The sequence below is a fragment of the Phanerochaete carnosa genome (genome assembly GCF_000300595.1).
Source record: "Phanerochaete carnosa HHB-10118-sp unplaced genomic scaffold PHACAscaffold_9, whole genome shotgun sequence".
NCBI classification, from domain to species: domain Eukaryota; kingdom Fungi; phylum Basidiomycota; class Agaricomycetes; order Polyporales; family Phanerochaetaceae; genus Phanerochaete; species Phanerochaete carnosa.
The window spans coordinates 2,122,855-2,146,584 of record NW_006767636.1 but is presented as its reverse complement, the minus strand read 5'-3'; the positions used below and the strand labels follow the sequence as shown (position 1 = coordinate 2,146,584).

The 23,730-nt window shown below is 51.2% G+C and overlaps 7 protein-coding genes across 7 annotated transcripts; 3 read left to right on the top strand and 4 right to left on the bottom strand.

Annotated features, from left to right (window-relative positions):
* Positions 1-674: 674 nt before the first annotated feature.
* PHACADRAFT_199657 (uncharacterized protein) lies at positions 675-1,948 on the top strand (the record flags this gene model as incomplete). The annotated part of the gene is made up of 3 exons (XM_007399886.1): positions 675-930; positions 982-1,107; positions 1,164-1,948. The coding sequence occupies 3 exons, from the start codon at positions 675-677 to the stop codon at positions 1,946-1,948; spliced, it is 1,167 nt and encodes a 388-aa protein (XP_007399948.1).
* Positions 1,949-3,023: 1,075 nt separating this feature from the next.
* On the bottom strand, positions 3,024-4,048 carry PHACADRAFT_262679 (uncharacterized protein). Its single transcript, XM_007399885.1, has 2 exons — positions 3,697-4,048; positions 3,024-3,638 (listed from the first exon to the last, which is right to left on the bottom strand). The coding sequence occupies exons 1-2, from the start codon at positions 4,016-4,018 to the stop codon at positions 3,103-3,105; spliced, it is 858 nt and encodes a 285-aa protein (XP_007399947.1). The 5' UTR covers positions 4,019-4,048; the 3' UTR covers positions 3,024-3,102.
* Positions 4,049-8,918: 4,870 nt separating this feature from the next.
* Positions 8,919-9,722, bottom strand: PHACADRAFT_72721 (uncharacterized protein; the record flags this gene model as incomplete). Its single annotated transcript, XM_007399884.1, has 2 exons — positions 8,919-9,260; positions 9,342-9,722. Coding segments are annotated over 2 exons (723 nt in total), but the record flags the coding sequence as incomplete, so codon positions are not given.
* A 4,593-nt stretch (positions 9,723-14,315) lies between these two features.
* Positions 14,316-14,498, bottom strand: PHACADRAFT_66215 (uncharacterized protein; the record flags this gene model as incomplete). Its single annotated transcript, XM_007399883.1, has 1 exon — positions 14,316-14,498. A coding segment is annotated over one exon (183 nt), but the record flags the coding sequence as incomplete, so codon positions are not given.
* Positions 14,499-17,636: 3,138 nt separating this feature from the next.
* PHACADRAFT_102467 (uncharacterized protein) lies at positions 17,637-18,422 on the top strand (the record flags this gene model as incomplete). The annotated part of the gene is made up of 1 exon (XM_007399882.1): positions 17,637-18,422. The coding sequence occupies one exon, from the start codon at positions 17,637-17,639 to the stop codon at positions 18,420-18,422; it is 786 nt and encodes a 261-aa protein (XP_007399944.1).
* Positions 18,423-19,189: 767 nt separating this feature from the next.
* PHACADRAFT_262676 (uncharacterized protein) lies at positions 19,190-20,690 on the bottom strand. The gene is made up of 6 exons (XM_007399881.1): positions 20,517-20,690; positions 20,377-20,461; positions 20,297-20,326; positions 20,206-20,243; positions 19,901-20,156; positions 19,190-19,846 (listed from the first exon to the last, which is right to left on the bottom strand). The coding sequence occupies exons 5-6, from the start codon at positions 20,092-20,094 to the stop codon at positions 19,237-19,239; spliced, it is 804 nt and encodes a 267-aa protein (XP_007399943.1). The 5' UTR covers positions 20,095-20,156; positions 20,206-20,243; positions 20,297-20,326; positions 20,377-20,461; positions 20,517-20,690; the 3' UTR covers positions 19,190-19,236.
* A 520-nt stretch (positions 20,691-21,210) lies between these two features.
* PHACADRAFT_262673 (uncharacterized protein) lies at positions 21,211-22,433 on the top strand. The gene is made up of 3 exons (XM_007399880.1): positions 21,211-21,274; positions 21,322-21,789; positions 21,847-22,433. The coding sequence occupies exons 2-3, from the start codon at positions 21,471-21,473 to the stop codon at positions 22,389-22,391; spliced, it is 864 nt and encodes a 287-aa protein (XP_007399942.1). The 5' UTR covers positions 21,211-21,274; positions 21,322-21,470; the 3' UTR covers positions 22,392-22,433.
* Positions 22,434-23,730: the final 1,297 nt, after the last annotated feature.

The following is a 23,730-nucleotide window of genomic DNA, read 5'->3' as shown; positions in this document are numbered from 1 at the left end:
GGCATAAGGCAACCAAGGCCGATTGATGGAGGGCGCAGAGCTAGGCGCCTTTACCTGTCGTCAGCCCATCGTTCGTTCGGCAACAGGTTATCCACTTCCAAGTTACCGCTATCCCAAGATTGGCCCGGAGGCTTTCCTAATGAGTTGGAGACGCCAGATAGCGACGAGATCCGCCCCCGGGCCCTACCGAGGCTTCAATTTTACGTTGACAAAACCCACGGGCTGGAAGCTTGAGCTGCTCAAGGAGTTCTACGAAGAAGCTGCCGAAGAATTCCAAGTTCATATACCACATTGGCAAGATGCTAAGGAGAGTGTTGTTCAGGTATCTCAACTTCTAGTCATATATGCAAGCTGCATGCTCCAAGTTCCAACGGCTGACCGAGCGTCGTTCAGCCAGCACAGGATGATGAAGATGATCTATCCGAGGTAGATGATACACATAGCATCAAGGACACACTCTGTAAGTTGATTCCATGCAGCAGCAACAGAAGACGTGCTAATGACAGTGTAGCGGCAATCATACATGGCTTTACACTGCCAGGCATGGTTGATACCTTGGTTATAAGGAATCACTCTAACTTACTATTTTGCTAGATGGAGATGTGTATTCCAGTAACATAGTAGATTAGGCAGGCCGATTTCGGGTTTATCTTGATGAAGAGGAGGCTCATCCAATGGCGATGACCCTCCTTATAAGCGAATTTGCTTGGATCATGATGAGTTACCATCGTTGGTTGCTACGCGAGTTTCGTTCGGCAGAGACCAACAAGAGGCTCGAGGCGGAAGCCTTCGATGAGCACCTTCAGTCTCTCCAAGACAAGTTATGCCCAAAGATGCAGAGCGATTTACGACTCCTACGGCAAGCCCAGTGGGAAAAAGTAGACGAGGAAGATGTATCCACCCAGGATGAAGATAACGAGGAAACAACGGGTAAGCTCTCAATGTCGCAAGTATCCTAATCACTTCTTGATCAACGGACAGGCGAGAAGCGCACACGCAGGGCAAGCAGTGAGGCAGCTGAACCTACCTCTGGTAAGCGTCTACGCGGTGAGGATACTGCGACGGGAAGCATACCTCCCGATAGTATTGGCAACATGCCAGCCTCTGGTATGCCTTTGATATATTATCATATATGCCACAAATGACTCACGTAGACCGCGCAGTTAGCGCAGTTGGTCATGCTGCCCCGCTTCAGCTGCAAAGTGAGCTTGCAAGAATACAGCAGGAGATCAACGGGCTTCGTGCAGAGAACGAGAAGCTTCGAGCCCAAGTAGTTGCGGGACAGCGCGAACATAACCGTGCACAATCGGAGGAGGCGGGCAGTGCCCTGGGGGCTGCAGGTGGCGATATCGAGCTCGGAGGCGTGGCCGGGAGCATGCGTTCCGAGCTGCAAGATCTCCGCGGCAAGAAGTCAGTCATTTATGGCGATATCTCCACATTCCACATATTTAACAGCACCCCTAGAGCGCAGTATGCCAACGTGCCCCCGAATCCCCAGGCCAGCGCACAGGCGTCTATCGACCAGGCAGAGCGGGAATTGGCCGAGATGCGCAAGACAAAGGACACGCTCAAGCACGAGCATGACGAGAGGGACACAGAAGTTTGGCAGAGGGTCATCAAGCTAGGTGCCACGCGAGACGAGGGCACTCAGCGCGAGGCTGCGCTGCGCGCGGAAGTCGCAAGTCTGCAAGAAACGGTCGCCGCGCTGCAGTCGAAGGTGATTTCACTCAACAAGACGATAGCGCTGATTCGCACGGAGGCAGGAGAGGAAGAGGCGAGGCAGCTTGCCGAGTTTGCGAGCCTGCAAGAAGAGAACGCGAAACTGCGCAATGAGCAAGCCGGACTAACCAAGAAGATGTCTCTCCTCGTCTCTAGAAACACGGTTCTCCAGTCCGAGATCTTTTCCTTGCGCTCGAGCTCGCAAACCACTGCGTTTGGCTCGGCTTGACCAACGGACCTTGTGCGGCGGCGAAAGCCACCCTAGCGGGCAACGCATACACGAGTCGGTCGAAGATGTAAGAGTAAAGGCCATTCTGTGGCAGTGGTGAAGAAAGGTCGTAGCCCGCTACGTTCGCTTAAATACAATCGGAAGGGACGTGTTAGCTATAGTATATGGTGCTTTGTCTCAACGTCTTGGTAAATGTTACGCTTTCAAGTTCCAGCTCTCAGTGTACCTGACCAGTGTCGCATCGTGCTCCTCTGGCTTCTCCTGGTTCAGCAAACTCTGATATCACATGTCCTTGACCAAATGAACTGTATCTTGTTCCCGAACCACTCCATCAGCTCCTTCCAAGTTTCCATCTCCTCACTGTCGATGAATCGGTTCACGCGTCCTTGTATAACCAGAAGTTGCATGCCCTTGGCCGGCCCCCCCAGTTCGAAGCTATGGTGTCCAGCTCAAGTCTGTAGCCCGCCAAGCTTCGCGGTCTCTGCGAGCATACGCGCCGCAGCACGTGCATGACATATAGCGGCGACGGGACACGATTAGGACGCTGACTAAGGTTGACACAAAGCAGATGCAAGTAATCAAGAGCACAGTTGCAAACGCACATACGCACCATTATGTCATAGCTTCACCCGGGCACGATGGGACGCGACTCCAACTCACGCGATCCGAACAGATCACATGCAGCCTTGAAGTTATGGTCCTCTGTGGGCCGTACTTCATCGTACACTCTGGGTTTCTCGGGAATGTCGCGCGCTTCTCCCGTCTCCACGAACGTCATATGCAACAAGGAAAGCTCTGCTGAGCACGAGGTTCTTGGGCTGCTTGTCGGACGCGAACGAAGTTGAAGCGGAGCCATGCATGCAACCAGGCTTGCTTTCTGCTTCTTGCGGCCAGGACATAGGTCCGCATGCTCTCGGCGGAGGTAGTTGTCTTCGCTTGAATCAGCTAGTCGAAACGTCATTGTAGGTGTACTACTCGATGGAGGCATAGCTTTGAGGAACTCCATAGGACATACCTATTACTATACCGCACGTACTGTAGTCGAATAATGCCAAGAAATCGTCGGTCCAGGATAGGCATGTTCAAGTGAAATACTTGTTCGTGCAGAGTTTTCGAGCAGTCCGTATTTCGCGTTGCAGTATACCTCTAGTACACTATGCGCCCAAACTCTCGATATACCTTACTACGACAGCGTCGTGCTCCTCTGTCTTTTCCCAAAACGGCATGTGCCCTACACCCTCGATCCACACGAACTGCAGCTGGTCGCCGAACCGCTCCTTGAGTTGCTTCTCTATCTTGTCGTTCTCGGCGAAACAGTCCTCGCGCCCCTGTAGGACGAGCAGCCGCATACTCTTGATCGCTGTCTCCCACTTCGTGGTGTTAAGCGCGCGGCTCCCTGCTTCCAGGCGCACGCGCGTCGCCGGCGGCGCGAGCATGATTTCGCCAAGCCATCGCACCTTGGCCTCATAAGGCACTCGCTCTGGCCGCGCGAAAAGACAGTCGACGAACTCGATGCTCGCCCGCGACATGACGGTCGTGTCCGTGCTGAGCAGCTCTGGCAGGATGCGCTTGAGCCATTCGGACGCGTAATCCGCATGGATCGCGCGCGTCGGAATTGCACCGCCGCTGTAGATCACTCCACGGACGTACCCCGGCGGGAGGTGGCCCGCGACGCTGTTGAACGCCGTGCCTAGGCGCAGAGGGCGGTTAGCGGCGCCGCGCGGCAAAGTGTAAGCGTATACACGTACCGCCGAGGCTCCACCCGAGCAGCACAGGTCTCACGATGCCGAACGCGTCGCACACGGCCTTGAAGTCCCCTGCAAGCCGCGCGCCGTCGTACGCTTCGGCCTCCACAGGCTTGTCGCTCTGCCCACTGCCGCGGATGTCGTATGCAACGAGGAAGACTTTGCTGAGGAGCGCGGGGTTTTCGAACTGCTTGCTGAAAGCGAACGAGGTCGAGGCAAAGCCGTGTATGCAGATGAGGGCAGGTTTGCTGGGGTCACCACCAGCGAGGGCATAGATGCGGGTGCCGTCCGCAGAGGTGATTGTCTTCGTTTGACGAGTGGTCATGGTAGAGGCGCACTAGTTGATGAAGGTGTGGGGTCTGCAGAGAATATACGCTTATATCGCCTGACCGGCATTCTACTGAACAATGAGATAGGCGTCTAGTTTGTGGCATATGGTACGCACGCGCTTCCGAATCGCAAGGATTCTCGACAGTTCGGGTGTTTTGTCGCCGCCGTACTCCAAGCGCAATTGAAGTTGGGTACATATCCACGGGGAGACGATTTTCGGTCACGTAAAGGGAGACGGACGCCGAGAAGAAGGAGCAAGAGACGCGCGAGGGGGAATGCGACGGTCTGGGATTATGTAAAGATGCTTTGACGAGACATGCCTCTTTCAGACCGCCGGGTAATGCCGAGAGATCGTTGATCCGAGGAGTATCTCCGATCCGCCCAGCTATGTGTTCTACTAATTTACTTCCCACCCAAGAAGTCTCCTGCTGGGGCCCAAAGTGCCTTTCGTACGGCGACGAAAAGGTCAAAAGAATTCGCCGGCGCTATTTTGCAGTGCGAAAAACTTCGGAGACGCATTTCCGAGCTCCTTTCGCCTTGCTGAGTCTGTTCCTGCATTCCGTTTAGCCCAGAAAATTTGATTTCGTCCCCCATCCTACTAATGGTCGACTTTGCTTGCCCGCAACTGTACTTTACATGGCATATAGCAGACATATTTTCCTCAATTGCGGCTCGTACATGGAAAGAAAAGATGACAACACATTCCAAGAAAGCTGAATCAACTGAACGAGAGGGTCGTGAGCTCGGGGCTATGTGTTCTCTTCCATTACCAAGATCCACCTTCACCTCTCCTCGACCTTGATACGAGTCGTCCACGAGCTACCTGCTATGTTGGTACTAGTGATGTGCGGGCCGGGCCTCAAAGCCCGCGAGCCTGCCAAGCCCGGCCCAAAAAGCCTGACCCAAGCTAAGCCTGGCAGCGGTCTCAAGGCTGGGCTCGGAGCGTAGTCAAGCCCAAGCCCGGCCCGAAAGCCCAGGCTTGGGTGCACCAAATGTGAAAGTGCGACTGAACTCTTGCTTTATTCTGTGCTACAGGGCCAGTATATATACATGTGAGTGAGGACCTCTGATACCACTATAAGACCTATGGTACTGTGAGCGTAAGCATGTATACTAAGCATGAGTAATCAGATATCGTATTACTACAAGATAATAGAGGGATCATGTGATGATATCCCCATTAGTCCATACAGGGCAATGATGTAATCGCCCAGTTCTGGCACTCCCACTCGACTAGTTATTGCCTAATCTACTGAAGACCAAGCCTAGCATAGACCGGAAATGCTCGAATTTCGTTGCACCAAGTGGCTTCGTTAACGTGTCGGCAATCATTTCGTCCGTAATAACGTAGACTATATCCACTCGTTTCTCTTCTACGTATTCGCGTATGAAGTGATATCGAATGTCGACGTGGGATTGACTGCGAGAAAGATTCCTCCTTGTTTGTCTGCTACCAAAGGTGGTGGTGCAGTAGGAAAGTAACCTAACTCTTTTTGGAGTGACGTTAGCCAGGCTAACTCAGAGCATGCCTCCGAGAGTGCCATATATTTGGCTTCTGTCAATGATCTTGCCACCATCTTCTGCATCCGACATGCCCATGTGACTGCTCCGTCGGCCATTAGGAAAACAAAACCAGTTGTTGATCGCCAGTTATCCCGATTTTCGCCCCAGTCTGTGTCGGAATACCCTATCAAACCTGACTGATTTGAGCCAGAGTACCGAATACGATACTCGGTAGTATGACGGAGATACTGGGAGATGTGCTTCGCAGCTTCCACGTGCTGTGACGTAGGGTTTTGCATGTACTGTGAGAGTTGTGTGACTTCCCAGGCGATGTCGGGTCATGAACCAATCATCAAATAGATGAGACTACCAATCATTGACTGATAGTTATGGCGGAGTGCGTCTGTAGCGGTATATGTTTCCGCAGCTTTCTTGAGATGTATGCCTTCAGGCAGCGGTGCACGGCAAGGTTTTGAGTTGTGCATCTGGAACCAAGATAGGATTCCTTCGGTATACGACTGTTGGTCGATTTCCAGACGCTTGTTGTTTCTATCACGAGTGATCCGCATTCCAAGGAATGTACCAGCGGCTCCAAGATCTCGCATTTGGAATTTCTCTGCAAGAACTTTCTTGACTCGTTGGATCTCGGGTAAACTTGGACCCATTGGTAGAAGGTCGTCGACGTAAACTATGAGGTAAACTTCGACTTTGTCGTGATGATAAACATAAATGCCAGCGTCTGAGTGTGTGCGTTTGAATCCATTTTCGAGTAGCGTAGTGTGTAGCTTCTCGTTCCAGGTGCATGAGGCTTGGCGTAAGCCATAGATAGCCTTCTTCAATCGACACACCATCTTTTCTTGTCCTTTCTTCACAAAGCCTTCTGGTTGTTCCATGTAAATCTCCTCGTCAAGCTCGCCATACAGGAAGGCCGTTTTGATATCCATTGCCTCAATTTCCCAATCTTCGAGTGCGGCATGTGCGAGTAAGAAGCGTATAGCTTCATAACGTGCGATGGGAGAGAAGGTTTCCTGAAAATCTATCCCCTCTATCTGTGTGAATCCTTTGGCCACAAGACGTGCTTTGTATCGGCCGCCGGGCTTGATCACATAAACCCATTTGCATTTTACAATTCTCCGGTTATTTGGTCTGTTGACCAGAATCCATGTGAAATTCTCCTCCTGAGACTTGAGTTCCTCTTTCATTGCGATCTCCCACTGTTTCGCATCTGGGCGAGACATTGCTTTGCGGTACGTAGTGGGGTCAGGTTGGTGAGCATGACATATCCATTGGAATAAATTCCGATGGAGTTGATCATCGACTTCCATTGGAGAGGCTTCACGTTGTTCACGTGCTTCTCGTTCTTCTCGTTGATCACGTTGGATATCTCGTTCCTGTTGACGCCATGCTTCAGTGGGCAGGACGTCACCATAGCTATTGTCAGGAACACGGCGTTGGCCTGCATTCTCGCGCTGTGGTCTGGCCGGATGTGGCACAGGTTGTGGTTCGAGATTCCATCATTGCCTAATATCAGGAGCAGGTGGTGCTGCCTGACAAGATGGACCAGCTTGTCCGCTCTGACGAGGACAATATTGTTCTCTCTGAGGTGGAGGTTGTCCAGGAGGTGGACCGGGAACAAATGGTATCTCCGGATGCTCGTATGGTTCCAGAGTTGAGCTTCAATATTGTTCATAACGATCGGCTGGATCGTCATTGACTTCATCATCATCCTGTTGTTGCGGTTCATCTTGCCGCGGTTGTGGATGTGCGTTGTCGGGAGATTGATCATCAGGCGTGAAGTCATCCGGACTGGTTAGGTCCGGGTTCGGCTGATCGGGTAGGACAGGTGGAATTGGATCTTGAGATGTTCCAGGCTCACGAGGCCTTTTGTTTCGCTTGGGAAAGGAAGACTCATCGAAGGTGATGTCGCGTGACACAACGATGGTCCAGGCAGTTGGATCCCAGAATTGGTAACCCTTTGTACCGATTTTGTACCCGACGAAGATCATAACTTTAGCCTTTGGCTGTAGCTTATTGACCCTCGCATCCTTATGTGTGTGGACGTAGGCTTTGCAGCCCCATACTTGAAAGTACGATACGTCTGGAACAGTGCCGTTCCATTTAGTGATGGGCGGCTTCCATTGGTGACGGCGCAGAGGTTGTCAATTGTATATATGTACTGCTGTTTCCAATGCTAGCTTCCAGAACCCAGACGTCATGCCAGCGTGATGTCACATAGCTTCTGCCTTATTTTGAATGGTCTGTTGCCAGCGTTCTGCTCTGCTGTTCTGTTGTGGTGTCCGCGCCACTGATAGTTGGCGCTCTATTCCGCGTTCTGCTAGGAAATCGTTGAATTCGCGTCCTAAAAACTCCCCCCCACGGTCCGAACGTATAGCCTTAAGCTTTCGCTTGGCCTGTGTTTCCACCCAAGCAACGAATTGCTTGAAGGCAGATAAGGCATCAGACTTCCGTTTCAGATACCAGACTAAACCAAATGAGGAATAGTCGTCGAGGGTGGTGAGGGCAAACTTGTACCCGTCGAGTGATAACGACGGATATTTGACAAGATCCATGTGAATTAAGTCGAGGGGATGATCTGCACGACTGTCAGACGCAGGAAAAGCATCGCGACGAGACTTCCCGAATTTGCACCCATCACAGGGAGTATCCCTGGTTGGAGCTGAGATTTTGTCTGGGATGCCTTTGACATTGCCAGGCAGTTGAACAACTGATTTCTTCCCGGCGTGTCCGAAGCGACGGTGCCACAAGGTATATGGATCGTCAGATTTGACCGACATTAATGTTCCTGGCTTAATCTTGCTAGTCCTAGTGAGGACTTCAGCTTCTAGCCAATATAAACCTGACGACTTTTCATATTCGCCCTCCATTAAAACTGTTCACTGTGTTGGGTCTGACCCGCGGAGTAATTTAAACTTCTTGCCATCCATCTCAATACGGTGACCGTTATTGAGTGGCATTCTGGGTGCAAAGAACCGTTCTGCTGCTTCCGGTACGTATAATACGGTTTCTAACCGGATATGTTGAATTCGTCCATCTGTGAGACGATGTTGCAGAGCGATTTCACCATGACCTTTGATTTCGATAGTCTGACCTTTACCGGCCGTGTGTGCATGATCTGGCTTAGGGAATTCATGATACCGAATAAAGTCAGTTTTGTACGGTGTGACATGTGTTGTACAACCACTGTCAATCATCCACTTAGACTTGACACCCGTAGCATAAAGAGAAACAGAGATGGATTCCTCCTCAATCTTAGCTACTAGTGGTACATCGACTAATCGTATGGTATTTACAGTCTGCGTGGTCGTCGCGGTATTGTCCTTTGCTTTGCTCTTTCCTTTTCCCTTCTTGCGCTTTCTGCCACCCTGCTGCTGCTGCTGCGTATTGTTGCCGTTACCGGAACTCGAGCCAGAATTCGCTGGCTTTGTGTCCCAGTGCTGCTCCGTCGTGTGATTCTTGCGACCACACTTCTCACATTTCTTGTCAAGAAGAGGCGCCTTCGAGACACGCGCAATTTGAGTGCGATTCGCGACGCAGCGCTGTTCCTCCTCGAAAATTTTGGGCTTGATGAGCGCCGCTGTGAGCAGCGTAACATCAGTCTGCGTAGTGAGAATGGTACCAGCAATGGTCTGGTACGACTTGGGGAGAGCATTGATCATCAGCAGAGCAAGAAGCTGAGGTTTGACCTCTATTCCCACCGTGTTGACTTGGTTGGACTGCTCTGTGAGCGTGTCGAGTTGTGGGCTGAGCGCGGAGCTGTCAGAGAGCTGTGCATTGAACAGCTTCTGGAAGGCAACGAATGCACCTACCACTCTGGGTTTTTTGTAACCGGCCTTGATCGCGGTCCATGCGTCCAGGGCCAAGAACTTGTCATCGATGAGATGAGGAAGGTTCCGCGCGACATAGAGCTGGATGATGCCCAGCGCCTTGTCATTTTTCTCATCCCATGCAGCTTGAGCTGCGATTTCTGTAGCTGTGGGTGTGCCTGTCGCAGCTATTGGTCTGGCAAGACTAGGGACTGGTACGGTCGCTGTGGAACCGTATCTCTGGATTAAGTACCAGACTCCCTGGTAACGCAGGAAGGCTCGGATCGCGTCGGACCACTTTTTGTAGTTGGTGCCGTCGAATTGTGGGATGGTTGAGGTAGCGAGCTTGGTCGGGTCAGAAGAGGATGACATTGTTATCATGTATGAAGAGGAGGCAAGTGTATGCGTAGAGTGTTTCACGTTCCTTTGGTGTTAATCTGACATCGTAAAAGAAGTCACTGAGATCGAGCTCGTATGATTCGGCTTGTGTCGCTCGAAGTGATTCCCAATCTTCTTCCAAGAATGCAAGATCGTATAGCTGGTGTATTGGTCTATAATATAGATCTTCCGCAATGTCTTCCTGTTCTAGGTAACAGGCATATGATTCTGAATATGTATCGGAGGATGTGGGAAAGAAGATATGTATTATATCGTCTTCGTGGTTTCTTAACTCTGCTGACGCGTTATATGTTGGAGGTTGTTGGACGTAATTGAAGTAATGCGGAGTTAATAACAACTCGACGTATTGTTCGTGTGTTGTTAATGATTCCCACGGAGTTTCTACGTCGTCTGTGATATTCAGTCACTGTCTGAATTCTGCGACGGTTTCCTGTTTTGTCTCTACGGTTTCAGGTACTGTATTTGTCTCCTGAGAGGTAGTGATTGTGAACACTGTTGAGCGAACCACTTATCCCAGCTAAGCCGATTTAGCCGAGAGGTGGATAGAGTTGGGATTTAAACGAAGGGACCAGTTAAACTACGACTCTTGTTGTCGCTTAGAATAAACACACAGTAGTCAGGTTTTCGAGTAGAACTTTCTTCTGATTGTTACAATAGCGTTGTATACAAAGTATCTACTTGTTCTCGTAAAACCTAACCGCGTCAAAATATCCATTCACGTAAACTGCGCTGAGCGCTTGTACAATCCGGGCTTTGTTCTTACGTAGCCCTTTGAACAAGATATCCCCTATTTCTCTGCACCCTAATTCCCACTTGCGCCACTCCTCGTATTTGACGACATTACAGACATCCGCTAGACAGTGCTTGATGCGCGTGAGCTGTTCAATGAGTCGGCAGAGATTGCGGACTCGGTCGGAGTTGAGGTCGTCGAGCTCGAGAGTCTCGAAGACGTCGAGGCGTTTGAGCGTACCGTCAAACTTCGGTGTGAAGATGCGGACAAGGTCAGCAGGAGTGTGCTTGTCGAAGTCGATGAGTATCGGCTTCGGGGCGATCGGCATATGTGTCGCCGGTGGGATGGCAGCGAAACGCTGCTCGAGTGTCGGCTTTGACGGATCGGCGAGAATCCGTTCGCGTGCCTGTTTGATTTCACGTGCAGCTAGACGCTGCTCAAAGTCGGCCTTGTCGGTCGCGTAGCGCTCGCGGAACTGTTCGCGACATAGACGCCTACCCTCGTGTGAGTTTGGTGGGAACGGGAGAGTGAGCGCTGGAGTCGGCGGGCGTAGTTCTTTGCCGCGGTGTTTACCATACAGGACAGCCTCGACAGGGTCGTTGGCATTGCCGGAGGCGGGCGCGTAGCCGGCGGAGTGCTTGTACTGCTGGAAAACGGAGTGAGGGGGATGAGCGGGTAAATCCTTTGGCACTAGAAATTACGCAGGAATGAACGCGTAAGCGCTCTGTCTGCCACTAGCACACAATGAGACTTACTCGTAAACTGCATGGATAAACTTTGTTTAAACTGGGTGAAGGGGACCGGGGTTTCCCGAGGGGTCTTCTTCAGCAATGAGACTAGTAGAGTGGGGGTAGATTGGCCGTGAGGCCGGGGCTCATAACCTGTGAAAGTGCGACTGAACTCTTGCTTTATTCTGTGCTACAGGGCCAGTATATATACATGTGAGTGAGGACCTCTGATACCGCTATAAGACCTATAGTACTGTGAGCGTAAGCATGTATACTAAGCATGAGTAATCAGATATCGTATTACTACAAGATAATAGAGGGATCATGTGATAATATCCCCATTAGTCTATACAGGGCAATGACATAATCGTCCAGTTCTGACACCAAATGTGTTGCTGTTCTCTGGGCTCAAAATATGGTAAGAACGACTTTATATACACATACGAGACAAAACTTTGACTTGCCGGACTGGGCGGTCCCTGCTAGTGTGACTAGGCGCAATTGTGCGCCACTGCCTGGTGTTCGCTGTAGGCGCCCCTTCGCGAACCGTGTCATAACATGACTTGTAGCGCGGTCGCATGCCCTCTGGAGGCTGCAGTACGGTGGGTACATGCAATAGCAGCCTATCACATATAAATATGCTCACTTTCGTAGCATATAAATACTTGTCTTAAGCTTGGCAAGCCCGGGCTTAAGCCCACGGCTTGGGCCGGGCTCAGGCTTGGCTCAGGCTCAGGGCTCGGCTTGGTGTCGCCACAAGCCCAAGCCCGGGCTTTGAGCCCAAGCCGGGCCCGCACATCACTAGTTGGTACTTGCCGTAGAAGGCCCACCATGCGACGACAAGCTAGACGCAGTGAGCTGCGAGCTTGCAGGATTCGAGCGCAGGGAAAAGATCTCGGATTGCATGTCCGCGTTCCTGGAGACTAGGTTGGATGTCTTGGTGCACATATTGGCAAAATCGGTGCCCAGCTTCACATATTCAACGTGCAGTTTCGCGTTTTCGCCATGCAAGTGCGCGATCTCTGCAAGCTGGCTCGCTTCCTCCTCCCCTGCCTCTATGCGCACCGCTGCGGTTGTCCTGTTCAGCAAAGCGGCCTTCGTCTGCAGCGTGGAAAATTTGCCCTGCAGGCCTGCGACCTTCATGCGCAACGCAGCTTCGCGATGGGCACCTTCATCTCGTACGATGTCGTAAAGAAAAGGTTAGGATAAGAAAAGTAAGTAAAAAATAAAAATGAGGTTTGGTATAAAGAAGATTCTAGGAGAAATTCTAGAAGGCTACTTTTTAATAAAAGAGAATGGAGTTTTGGTCTGTTCTAAACTAAAAGCAAGAAGGGTATAGTATTGAATACTTAGATTTGGTTTTTCCCAATCTTTTCTTTCCAGGGTTCACTGGGTTAGCCTTTCAACCAAGCTATCCTGGTGTTCGTGGAGGACTAATTTAAAGACCACCTACTAATCTGCTTAAGTACTCTAAAGCCTCACTTGCCTGTTTACAAGGGACTTTTTAAAGAATCTTAGAAGATGGGCTGTAAGGAGGTTTGGTTAGTAGCTTAAAGACTAGCTACTTGGGTTAGTAAAATAGGGTTTTTAGATAAGTAAGAAAAGGGGGTAACAAAGACAAGTTAATGTCTTAGTTAACTTAGTAAGCTTTGGCTAGTAAGGACAATTTAATGTCCTTAGAGGATTTGTATAACTTGAAGCAGTCTGAAGCTTCCAATTTAGAGTTAAAGATCAAGAATAGATTTAATCTCTTTACTGCTAGTCTAATTACTGTAAGCTCTACAGGAGACGTACCACAGTCTCAAATAATGATGCCACTAGCTCTCGCAGTCTAGGGTTAGTCAAATAGTGAACTCGTGCACTATACCAAGGGCGTTTCCCTTCAGGTTATTTGAAAGTCAGAGGCTCTACTGTGCTTAAGGAATTTCCTAGGCTTTAAAGAAAGGAGTCTATTCTCTGAGAGCTAAAGAGCTTAGGGGATTAACTGCAGGTTTGCTGCTAGCTAAATCCTTGAGAGTGTGTGTAGTGCTTGGTGGGTTGGTGTGTTCGTGTCTTTTTGCTCTCAGAGAACCTCTCCTATTTATACCTTTCAGCCTGTTGTTCCTTAGCCAATAGCAAAACTGGCTCTTCTATTCTACTGTAATTACTAAGCTACTTCTACTTTTATTAATAAGCATTTTGTCTGTATTAGTCAGCCTTCTGTCTGTTTTACTAATGTATTGGTAAGCTATTACTAATGTTTGTTAGAGTATTACTATATTTTGGTAATTCATAGCTGTTGAGCATAGATCTTTACTAAGCATAGTTTCTAGATTACTAAGAAGTTTGCAGCTCTGAGTAAGCGGTTTCTTTTTGATTTGAATACCTATTATTCCTTTAGTTTTCCTATACTTATAATTATGGTGCATGACACCGGCTGGCAAACCGAAATCAGTGAGCAAATAGCCGGTGTACAAGAAGACATGGCTGAGTCACCATAAATCTACTCTGTCCATCTCCGGTTCCTTCAGCCTGAGGTTTGTTGAAGATGAAGTTGTAATGCTTCTTAAGACACTCCCAGTCCGGGATCTGCTGCTTTTTTCTCTCGCGCTGCAGCCTTCTTATATCTCGAGCCACTTGGGGACCGTTATTCATCTGGAATTTTGCTGCTGGGAAGCTGTGGGATATTGAGCCAATGGGACTGAACGTTGAAGTGAAGCTACCCATATGTTGGCGCTTATGTGGCCTGATGCGCTTACATAAGCACGTTTTGACTTCTTTCCCGAACTCGCTCTAGTGTTGCCGCGGATGAGCCACGAGTTGGACCGGTCCAAAATCCGGCATTATCCGCATGTGGCGGATAATGATGAGTTGGCCGCCAGATAATCTGGCAGGTTGTGGGAAAGCTGACAAAGACACTAAATATGGTAGGCAACTGTACTCACTGAGCAGACGGAGACTGGCGAGGCTCAAGTGGGGACAGCGTAGCAGATGTATTAGTAAATTATTAGGATTCAGTCTCATTAATAGCTTCTCTAGTTCGTTCACATGGCCTTCTGCAACCATTCTATCAATTTTTGTTCTACTGAGACTGCCGGTGCCAGATCACCCTCAGAAGCCAGCCTGCCGCCTCTCACCGCGCTGCCGCAGATACAAATGCTTCAGAATTTGAAGCCCCCCCATCACTTCAGGGGACAAATTAATCCTTCGGAGAGTATCCATCTCCTTTCTCAATGAGAAGACACGCTCGCACGGGACAGCAGAAGCTTGCACGGGCAGAATATCCAGTGTGACGTGATAGATCAGAGGAAAGCGATATTGATTGACCTGTAACGTAGTGAGCGACAGTAAGATAATGCACTGCAGTGACATACCCGCCAGGTGTGACAGATATCAAAGCCCAGCCCTGTTTCAGTGTCAGGGAGAGCACCCCCCTTCTCATACCGAGTTGCCTCTTCCTCAATGGCGTGGGCATAATCTGTCTCCAAAATGTGACTATCATTCACATCTGGCTCGATGGTGGCTGCCTCGGACTGTACACTGCTCCTTTGAGCTGTAGCTGAGGTGCTTACAGACTCATCAGAGAGTTCTCGGAGCAATGCGCGGATGCAGCCTACACCATGAGCCTGTGAGCGAGCTGTGAAACTCTGGGATGATGGTGGAGACGGGCCACTGGGGGGAAGATTGAACTGTGAAGAACAAAGCTGTCGCTGAGATTCAAGCATTTATAAGTAATACACCCAGGAGTAAGTTTAGCGTATATGTACAACGAGGAGATCTATGCACCGCTTCTTGAAGCCAGTGCTGTGCATCCGCAGCCTCCTTGGCTGTCTAGTGCTTGTCTATCCAGGTAAATTTGAAACCAGGGTGTACAACTGAAAAAAAAAGGCTTGGTACAACAAATTTTCCATTAAGAAAAATATGGCGCTCACCTATTGCGACAGCATATGCTTTGCTTTTCTGTGCAATGCTCAGATATTTGTGCAGCTGGCCGATTGATGCATTGATTTGATGGCGGTGCTGCACCCTCACTGCGTCCGTGTTTCCACTTCGGTGCTTGTACTGGCTGCGGAGGTGACTGGGCTGACACTGAGACAGCCAGCCCGGGGTTCTGAGGTGTCAGTGCAGCTAAAACAAAAAGAGAGGGCTGACTGTGAAGATGTGGACCGGCAGGTTGAAGTAGGTGCGGATAGGCTGAGTGGTGCCAGTAGGGAGTCACAGGCAGGTGGGGACGACTAATGGGGTCTTCTCGTTGCTGGGCCTGGCTCATAGCATGGGTTTGAGGCTGAGAATGAGAACCGGTGGGCTTGTTTGACACAGCTGCACCTGATGTATTATAGCTGAGCACCAGAGAGAGAAAAACGCGCAGAGTGCACTGTATACTTCACACTCGGGAGCCAGATTATTGACCTGTGAAGTGTAGCTTGAGTCGCTTGTTGTTTCAAGTTGAAAGAAACATACCGGCTGCCCTGGTCCCTGGGCAGTAGCTCGTACAGTAATCAGGTCTTGTGTGATTTTTTCAAATAAATATATTGATCTGTCATGTTACTCTAGCAACAACCTCAGGAAATAACGGAGGTGAAAGGGGGCAAACACAGCTACAGGCAATGAATCAAAACACAAGAAACACTTACCATGGACGCGATGCATTCTCGTGCAGTCTTGCATGACTGCGTCGACCTGGAATTGATGGATGGCGCCTGAGTCAGCATTCTCCGAGTGGGTTGCAATGAGTTATCCAGCTTGAATCCGTGCCCATCTGGATTGAACGGATTGGCGACCCATCAGACCAGATTGGATTCTATCCGGATAGAATCAGAATCCGCAGCAACACTAACTTGCTCCTGCTGTGTTCGCCTTTTTTACGAGCAGGTTGACAGAAACAAGGCCCAGCGGTTCCTGACTAGGCACTCTAAGCTGTGCTTATTGTCCATGTCTACGGTACTTCAGCTCACTCTGTGCTTACTGCACCAGTTGGCTTTAGCAGTCTGAAGGCCGGTGCGCCAATATGACCCTCTATCAAGTCTCGATGTTGGAAGGCACTGCCTTCAGGATAAAATGAAGGAGACCTCACGTGAATCTGATAACCATAAAAAGCTGCGCACGGGCACTTTCTGGACCTGTGTCGATTCGCTCGGCGTGTGGTCTGGGAGTAAGATCGGCCTTGCGCCAAGCAACCGCGAGCTAGCGCTTTTGCTTCTGCAGGGGCTCGTGCTCACGCTCAACACGAACGACGCGCCGTATAGGCCAAGAGCAAGACTGTAAACGAGCAGCGTCGAGGTACATTGACTCTGGAATGGTGCAGCAATGGACGGACCAGTAGAGTTGGTACCTTATAGGCCTCCTCACAAGCATATAAACCGTGTCACACTCTTAACATGGGTGGACAAAACATATATGACTGTCAATGAACACTTCAATGCAATCCATGATATAGTTGAACCTGGCTGACGTCTTATTGACGTACCACAAGAATGGGGTGCAATTGAACTCTATTGGATACACACACGAGACCGTAAAGCTGTCCCAAAAAAGAACCCTTATAGCAAAGAGTTTGCTAAATGGTTCAATGATGAGTATTGCCCAAGTGTAAATAATTGGGTCACTGACCCACTATCTTTGTCGTTGGCCACAGATGGCTCTGCACACAAGGATAATCCTAAGGATGCACGTTTAATCCCAGAGGTGCGTGCTCAACTGGAAGCACAAGCAGAGCAGGGAACTCTTCATGAGGCCACTGGATCTGGCTGGGCAATCTGGAACTGCCATCAGCCATCACCACCAGTTAAACAAGGCATGCGAGGCTGTAGCAAGGCTACTGTATCTGATGCAGAGCTAACTGCCTTGTCCTATGGAATCAAAGGACTGGTAGAGGAATATGAGACATGGTCACGATCATACGATGGTCATAGAGCACTTGAACAGAATGACTACTACTTTGTACTCAATGTATTTGTGGATAGCATTGCAGCTGGACTATTCCTTCTCAAAGGAGATTGTAGGGATGGCCAGATGCACTCTATCAGGGCATCCACTGCCCTGAAGAAGTTTCTCAGTGCACACAAGCAACAAAAAGTACGCATTGTGTGGGTTCCTTCACATGTTCAAGGAAAAACTGAGATGGACAGCTGGGCCACACGGTTTAACAAGGTTGTAGACAAATTGGCTGGAGAAGCTGCTCGTGATAGGGCATGACAGCCTAAATGAGGATCTTCATATGCTGCCGCGCATGCAGAAACCAAAGCCAAGGCCAAAAAGAGCTGGCAAACAATAATGAATGACATCAAATACCGTGGGCATTCTAACCTCCTGAAATAGTCAGAACACAAGCTTATTGTTCCCGACCGTAACCACTACTTCCTCAAGAAATTTGGAAATGACCATCACTTATATGCACGCATGACCCGCTTCATGACTGGACACTTCCCCCATGGAGAATTCCGGAATAAAATGAATCTTGAAGGTGGGCGAACATGCCTGTGCACAAATACCTACAAGACACGAGACCACATTCTGTATGAATGCCCATATTGGATAAGAACTGACAAAATCAGGCCACCCAAACGTGCACCTGACCAAACCCGCCTAGAGCTCATCTCCGCAGAAAAACAGCTTGAACTGCAGAACAAAGAACAAGTAGTCACAATTGATGAAATACACAACTTCCTGCTACTTAACCCTCTTGTCGGGACATTCGAGTGGCAGGATCTGATGGAACACATGCAATCGGATGTGTTCCCACTATGCGACAATGATAATCCTGACTGGGAGTCTCATATCATCAACATTGTGTTTGATGCACTGGTGCTACAGCATCCTACACTTTACACTGAATACAAGCACGCCATGTGCAGAAACAAATCTCCAGCACCGTTCCTTCAATGGCTGAATGCCAAATCACGGTGGCCCATTAGACATATATGGACGAAATACCGTCAGCATCACCCCAATGACCAACGGCTGTTCCGGGAGGTTGTACCAGACTGGCTGCGGTCAGTCCTTGTCACGGCCCGTGTCCCTCTCAAGATAGAGGTCGCGCGGCAGAGCGATGATAGTAGGGAATCAGTGAAACTCATCCAGGTAGATGACCTAATTGCATCCGACCCTGCGGAATCCCCCGCACCTAGTCTTCATTCGCTGTCGTCTGAATCTGATCGGGAGGAGACCGCCCCGACTCGGTACACCGTGCAATATATTGAGGTATGGCCGCGCTCACCGTCACGCAGTGAGCACTAGGACATTTTCCTTTTTCGTATTGTCTACTATTTATTGGAGCCATGGACTCCCGCGCCTCTACAGACGCTAGTAGTTACGCGCCATACGGACGCTACTATAGTAGACAGGTGTACATTACCCTATGTTGGTAGCACTTTAAATACAGGAACAAAAAAAAAAAAAAGAGGTACGTCGACTCGACGTACTCGGCCGCCGCGAGGCTTCCGCACATGTACATCGGGCAGGTCAACACCGTGACCAAGTGGTGCGCCACCAACCTGCGTCTCGTAGAAGGATTATACAGCAGGTGTAGAACATGTGACGCGCTCGCTCGCATCAGCCCACCTATGAGCTGTATATTAGGCGTTGCAGGTGTTCGCGGAGATGCCAAGGATTGCGCGCGAGATGCAGGACCATGCTCCCCGGCACCAGCAGCGGCGCAGGCGAGCGTGGAGCTTCAGTTGTGGCCCTCGTGCGCGCATGTAGAGAGATATTCGACCGTTTCCGTGCACTCCAGAAGGACGTGCATGTGGCCGAAGACGTCCTGCAAGCGAAGCAAATCGCGCTCGTGACGAGCAAAGTCGAGATGACGACACTACTAGTAGTGAAGAGATTCGTGTTGGAGCAACCTAGGAAAGAGAGGGACGATCTGCCGCGGGAGCTCGAGGGTTGGTGATCTATGTTAGGGCTATTGTTGTAGAGTGCGAGCTTCTCTTAGCTAGGTACCAATATAAACTCGCTGCAAAATAGTTCAACTAATGCAATGAATATTACGCCCTAACTCATACGCTAATCATCCCTTCTGTGGCTACATCAACGAGAAAACTACACTCTACTACTGCTCGACCTTGATACAAGTCGCGACCGGACCCCTCGTCGGTTTGTTGGTCGCGGCAGAAGATCCGCCAGTCAATGATGACTTCGACGTAGCCGGTTGTGCTGCCATTTGCGAGTCCGCGGATTTGTAGCGCATAGAGAAGATCTCCGATTGGAGACTTGCGTTCTTTGAGACAACGTCGGCCATCGTGTTGCACAGGCCGGCGTAGTCAACGCGCACTTTTGCATTGTCGCCTTGCAGTTTCGCGTTCTCATCGTGTAGCTCCGCAATCTCCGTGAACCGCCTCGCCTCCTGCTCCAGCAGCTCCTCTGTCTCCATGTGCATCGCCTCGACCGTCTTGTTGAGCGAAGCCACCTCTGACCGCAGCGTGGATGTTGTATCCTGCAAACTTGCGACCTCTGTGCGCAGTGCCACCTCGCGTCGAGCCCCTTCGTCCCTCACGGCGGTCACCTCAAAGACGTTCACCCAAGCCTTCGTGTCCCTCTCATCCAGCTTCCGCTGAATGGTTTCCATTTCCTTTCGCATGTCGTCCGACTCCCGGTTTGCCTGCTCGACAGCCGACTGTGCCTGGGCCTTGTCGTTAAAGAGCTCCTGCTCGCACTGGGCCCTAGCGCCGGCGTCAGCCATGTGATATGCGAAGATATCGCTATGAAGCACTGACATCTTGCGTTGGAGCTCCTCCAACTCGTAATGCATGTTGGAGATAACTTCTTGTAGCTTAGTCTTGTCAGCAGCTAGCACATGAAGGGCATCGTCCACCTTTTTGTGTGCAAATCTTCGCCCGTGCCTCTCCGCTGCGACCTGCAGACGAAGTTTCTCGTTATCCGCACGAAGCCTGGCAACCTCCTCTTGCATATCCGCGAACTCACTTTTCAGCTGAGGCGGTGGGCTTTGATCAAGTACGCCAGCTATGTGTTCTACATCAATCGTTTAAAATAGTCATCGATTTGTCAGAAAGACACGCACCGTCGTGATCAGATGAAAATTTGTAATCTCTTCTTTGTCTAGTTGGACAGTGAGTTGACTATTGCGGTGTAGTCTGAGCACTTCATCATACCTGGCAGTATGAGACCTCGGGTAATGATTGCTATGTTATCATGAGCAAATCTGCCAAAGAGCTATGTGAAAGCAACATACACCAGGCAATATCAACGTCCCATCGTTCTGGGAGTAGATAATCTGTCCAGGAGCCTGAGAGATAGAAGCCCGGCGGTGCGGACCACTGACCAGGGCCAGACAGTGAGTAGTTGATGTGTAAGCAGGCGCGGCCACGTTACCAAAACTGTGCTCCTTCCAGGTTCTGTCGAGAGCTTTTCGTAAAACTCCTTGAGATGCTCCCAGGATGCAAGCTGTTCTTTTTTGGCGTGAAGCTGCGGCCAGTCTGCCAGTGGTGGCGTGTTTGGCGGACCTTCAGTTTTTCTTCGAGCTACTAGAGTAGTTCTGGGCATCTGCAAGTTTGTTTCCAGGAACTTACAGAAATATCGAGGGGTGAATAGCTCTGCCAGATGGACACGAGCAAGTGCTGATATCAACGAAACCCCAGTACTAAGCCAAAGCGCTCGCCGGTCTTAGAGCGCTTCAACTTTTAGATGCATAACCACGTTCACGGTTCACTCAAGCATGCTTTCCTTTGATTCCTCAATATACTACCTCTTGATTCTCAAGTAAAGAAAAAAGTCCACTCCTGCTGTGTTTTATCCACCAGGTGATCTGCTGCTGTCTACCACTGGGTGAGTTCGCTCTAGCTCTAGGGATACTCCGCAGCCGGGACCATCCAAAAGAGCCGTTACCTGGAAGTGACGACCATATAGCGGCGGCGTGCTTATATTATCGTAGTCTACTCTCAAACACAAACACGTCGCGTGCCGCGTTGGCGCCGATAAAACCCTAACCCAGACCGTCCCGCCCGCTTGGCGCGTATTTGTTCTGGCTTTTGCTCTCATTCCCGAACTCGCTCCTGCTGCGTTCGACCCACTCAGTGTTTTGGCGTACATGACCGACAGATTGACGAAGACGAGGCTCAGTGACTCCTGAGGTGCGTCTCTTGGCTGTATCTTCGTCGCTCTGGCTCACTGTACTCAGGAGGGCGCCGTCGATGGCGCCAATAATGTGACCCTGTGTCAGAAGGCATCACCATTAGGAGGCAGGATACCTGCGACGCGGCTTTGGCCGCAGGCTGCAACATATAAACGTGCCATTCTACTTTGTCTTCCCCCATATCGTCTCCCGCTATGGTGACCATCAACAAGGAAGCCGTCTCCGCAGACGGCACACGCATCTACGCCGAGGCCGCAGGCGATCCTTCCAACCCTGCGCTCGTCTGTATGCACGGCTTCACAGGGACGTCCTTCACGTTCCACAAACAGCTTGCAAACCCCCAACTGCTGCGCCATGTCTTCGTCATCGCCTACGACCTCCGAGGGAACGGGCGCAGCGACAAGCCAGAGGACGCAGCGGCATACGCGGGCGAGCGGGTTGCAGAGGACTTCAGAGCGGTGTGCGAAGCGTTTGGGGTGGTGCGGCCGGTCGCGTTGGGCTGGAGCCTCGGCGGTGCGTGACCACTTTATCTCTTCCTCTGCGTCGCAAGACAGCTGAAGCCCTCTGCAGCCATCGTCATCCTCGACATCCTGAACCATCTTCCGCCTGGGTACATCCGCGGCGCGGTCTACAGCGGCGGTCCTGCCCTGACGCGCCCCCTCCACAACACGTTCATGTCCACCTGGCTGCAGACGACGCTCCCCCCGCTGCTCGGCAGCTCCGACGCCACGGTCGTCGCGCGCGCGACGGTCGAGTTCCTGGACGGCTGTTTCGGGCACCCGCGCACGGACATGACGTACGAGCAGCGCATGCGGTGGCTCGGCGAGATCATGTTCGCGCCGCCGCCGACGCGCGTGGTGTACGAGGCGGTGACGCGCGAGCGCGACACGACGCACTTCCTCGAGCGCATGCGCGATGTGCCGCTGCTCGTCCTGCAGGGCACCGAGGACATGCACGTCGACGTGCACAAGCTCAAGGCGACGTTCGACGAGCTCTTCTCCGGGAAGAAGGACTACGAGTTCGTGTGGATGGAGGGCATCGGGCATTGCGTGGCGTGGGAGAAGGCGGAGGAGCACGACGAGCTGATCGTGCGGTTCATGAAGCGACTGTCGTAGTGCTAACGCTGTACGTCTCTTTGATTCTGAGTTGCGAATGCACCTGTGTTGCAACAACTAGTTCGTCTCTACTTCGCGTCTTCTACCCTCGCTTCCTGCCCGAATATATTCCGGCCGTGAGGTCTACGCTAACACAGCTGGTAACTAGTCGAGACTAATATAGGGCTCGGCGTCTTACTCCTTCAGCTCGAGGGCCGACGCCTCCAGACTCGCTACCTTGCAGCATCTATATCGTTCTGTTCGTCCTCTGGATTGGTTCGTGGCCAAGTTCGAAAGCAGGGTGAGCAGGAACAGGCGAGTGCGTCATTCACCTTTGCACTGGGTGGGCGCGTTCTGCTAAATAGCTTGCCTGGTCAGCCCGATTGATTATTTGCGCGCGCATATATCGTCCTCACCTCCTCACAGCGAGTATTCGCAAGGCTATTTCGGATGTTATCGCTGGCCCACGACTTTGCCGGTCTCTCCCTGGACGTGCCCTTGCGGCGCATGCGCAGCCTGAAGGCCGATTATTTCTGTTGAAATAATCGGGGAGCCGGGGCCGCTAGAGGATACAACGACAAGAATGGGTGTATTGCACGCCCCGCGAGAGGTGAAAACGCGTGGGAGTGGCTACACGCGAACGTAAACGGTGTGGAGACAACGGATGCAAAAAGGCCATGTGTGCAGCGCAAACGTGCGTGCAGCTGAAACGTGAAATTCCAACGCTTCCGATCTGCGGTTCACAAGCAAAATGAGTAAATCCTGCTGCACAAGTCCCATCGCCTGAAGTACATTTTGCCCCAAAAACTCAAAGCAGTGGGGCAAGGAGGCACTGCGAGCAATCTCATCCCCTATGTCTTCTGCCCGGGACAGGGCGGAGAGAGCTCTAAGGCGCACAGGCTGAGCGCGCGAAGCAGCGTCCTGACGGACGGAGTCAAGAGAGAAGGCGGCGATCTGCGGATCGACGAGGGCCTCTCGGCCGCGTTTCGTCGATAGCGCCCAACGCCGTGTCGCAGAATCGCGCTGTAGAAGCGCGCGTGCTTGCCCGCGGAGGCGGCGGCGGAGGTGAGACGTCAGCAGGCGGGCGGCAGTGTCGCGCGCAGATCGTTGCGCACGGCGTCGTCGGAGGCTTCGGGCGAGACTATGAGGCGCGTCGCGCGAGGTTAGGCCGCTTTTGCGGTAGCTCAGGCGTCACGGACTGGAGAGTTTCTTGCATGACCTGACAAAGATCACAGCTTTGGGGCTTCGATGGCGCATGCTTTGTCCAGCGATGTGTAACGGGGCCGGGGGATCGTACGACGCGTGCCTGCGAACGCGGATGGTCCGGGGAAGCTTCAGCGCCCAGATGTGTTTGGTCATG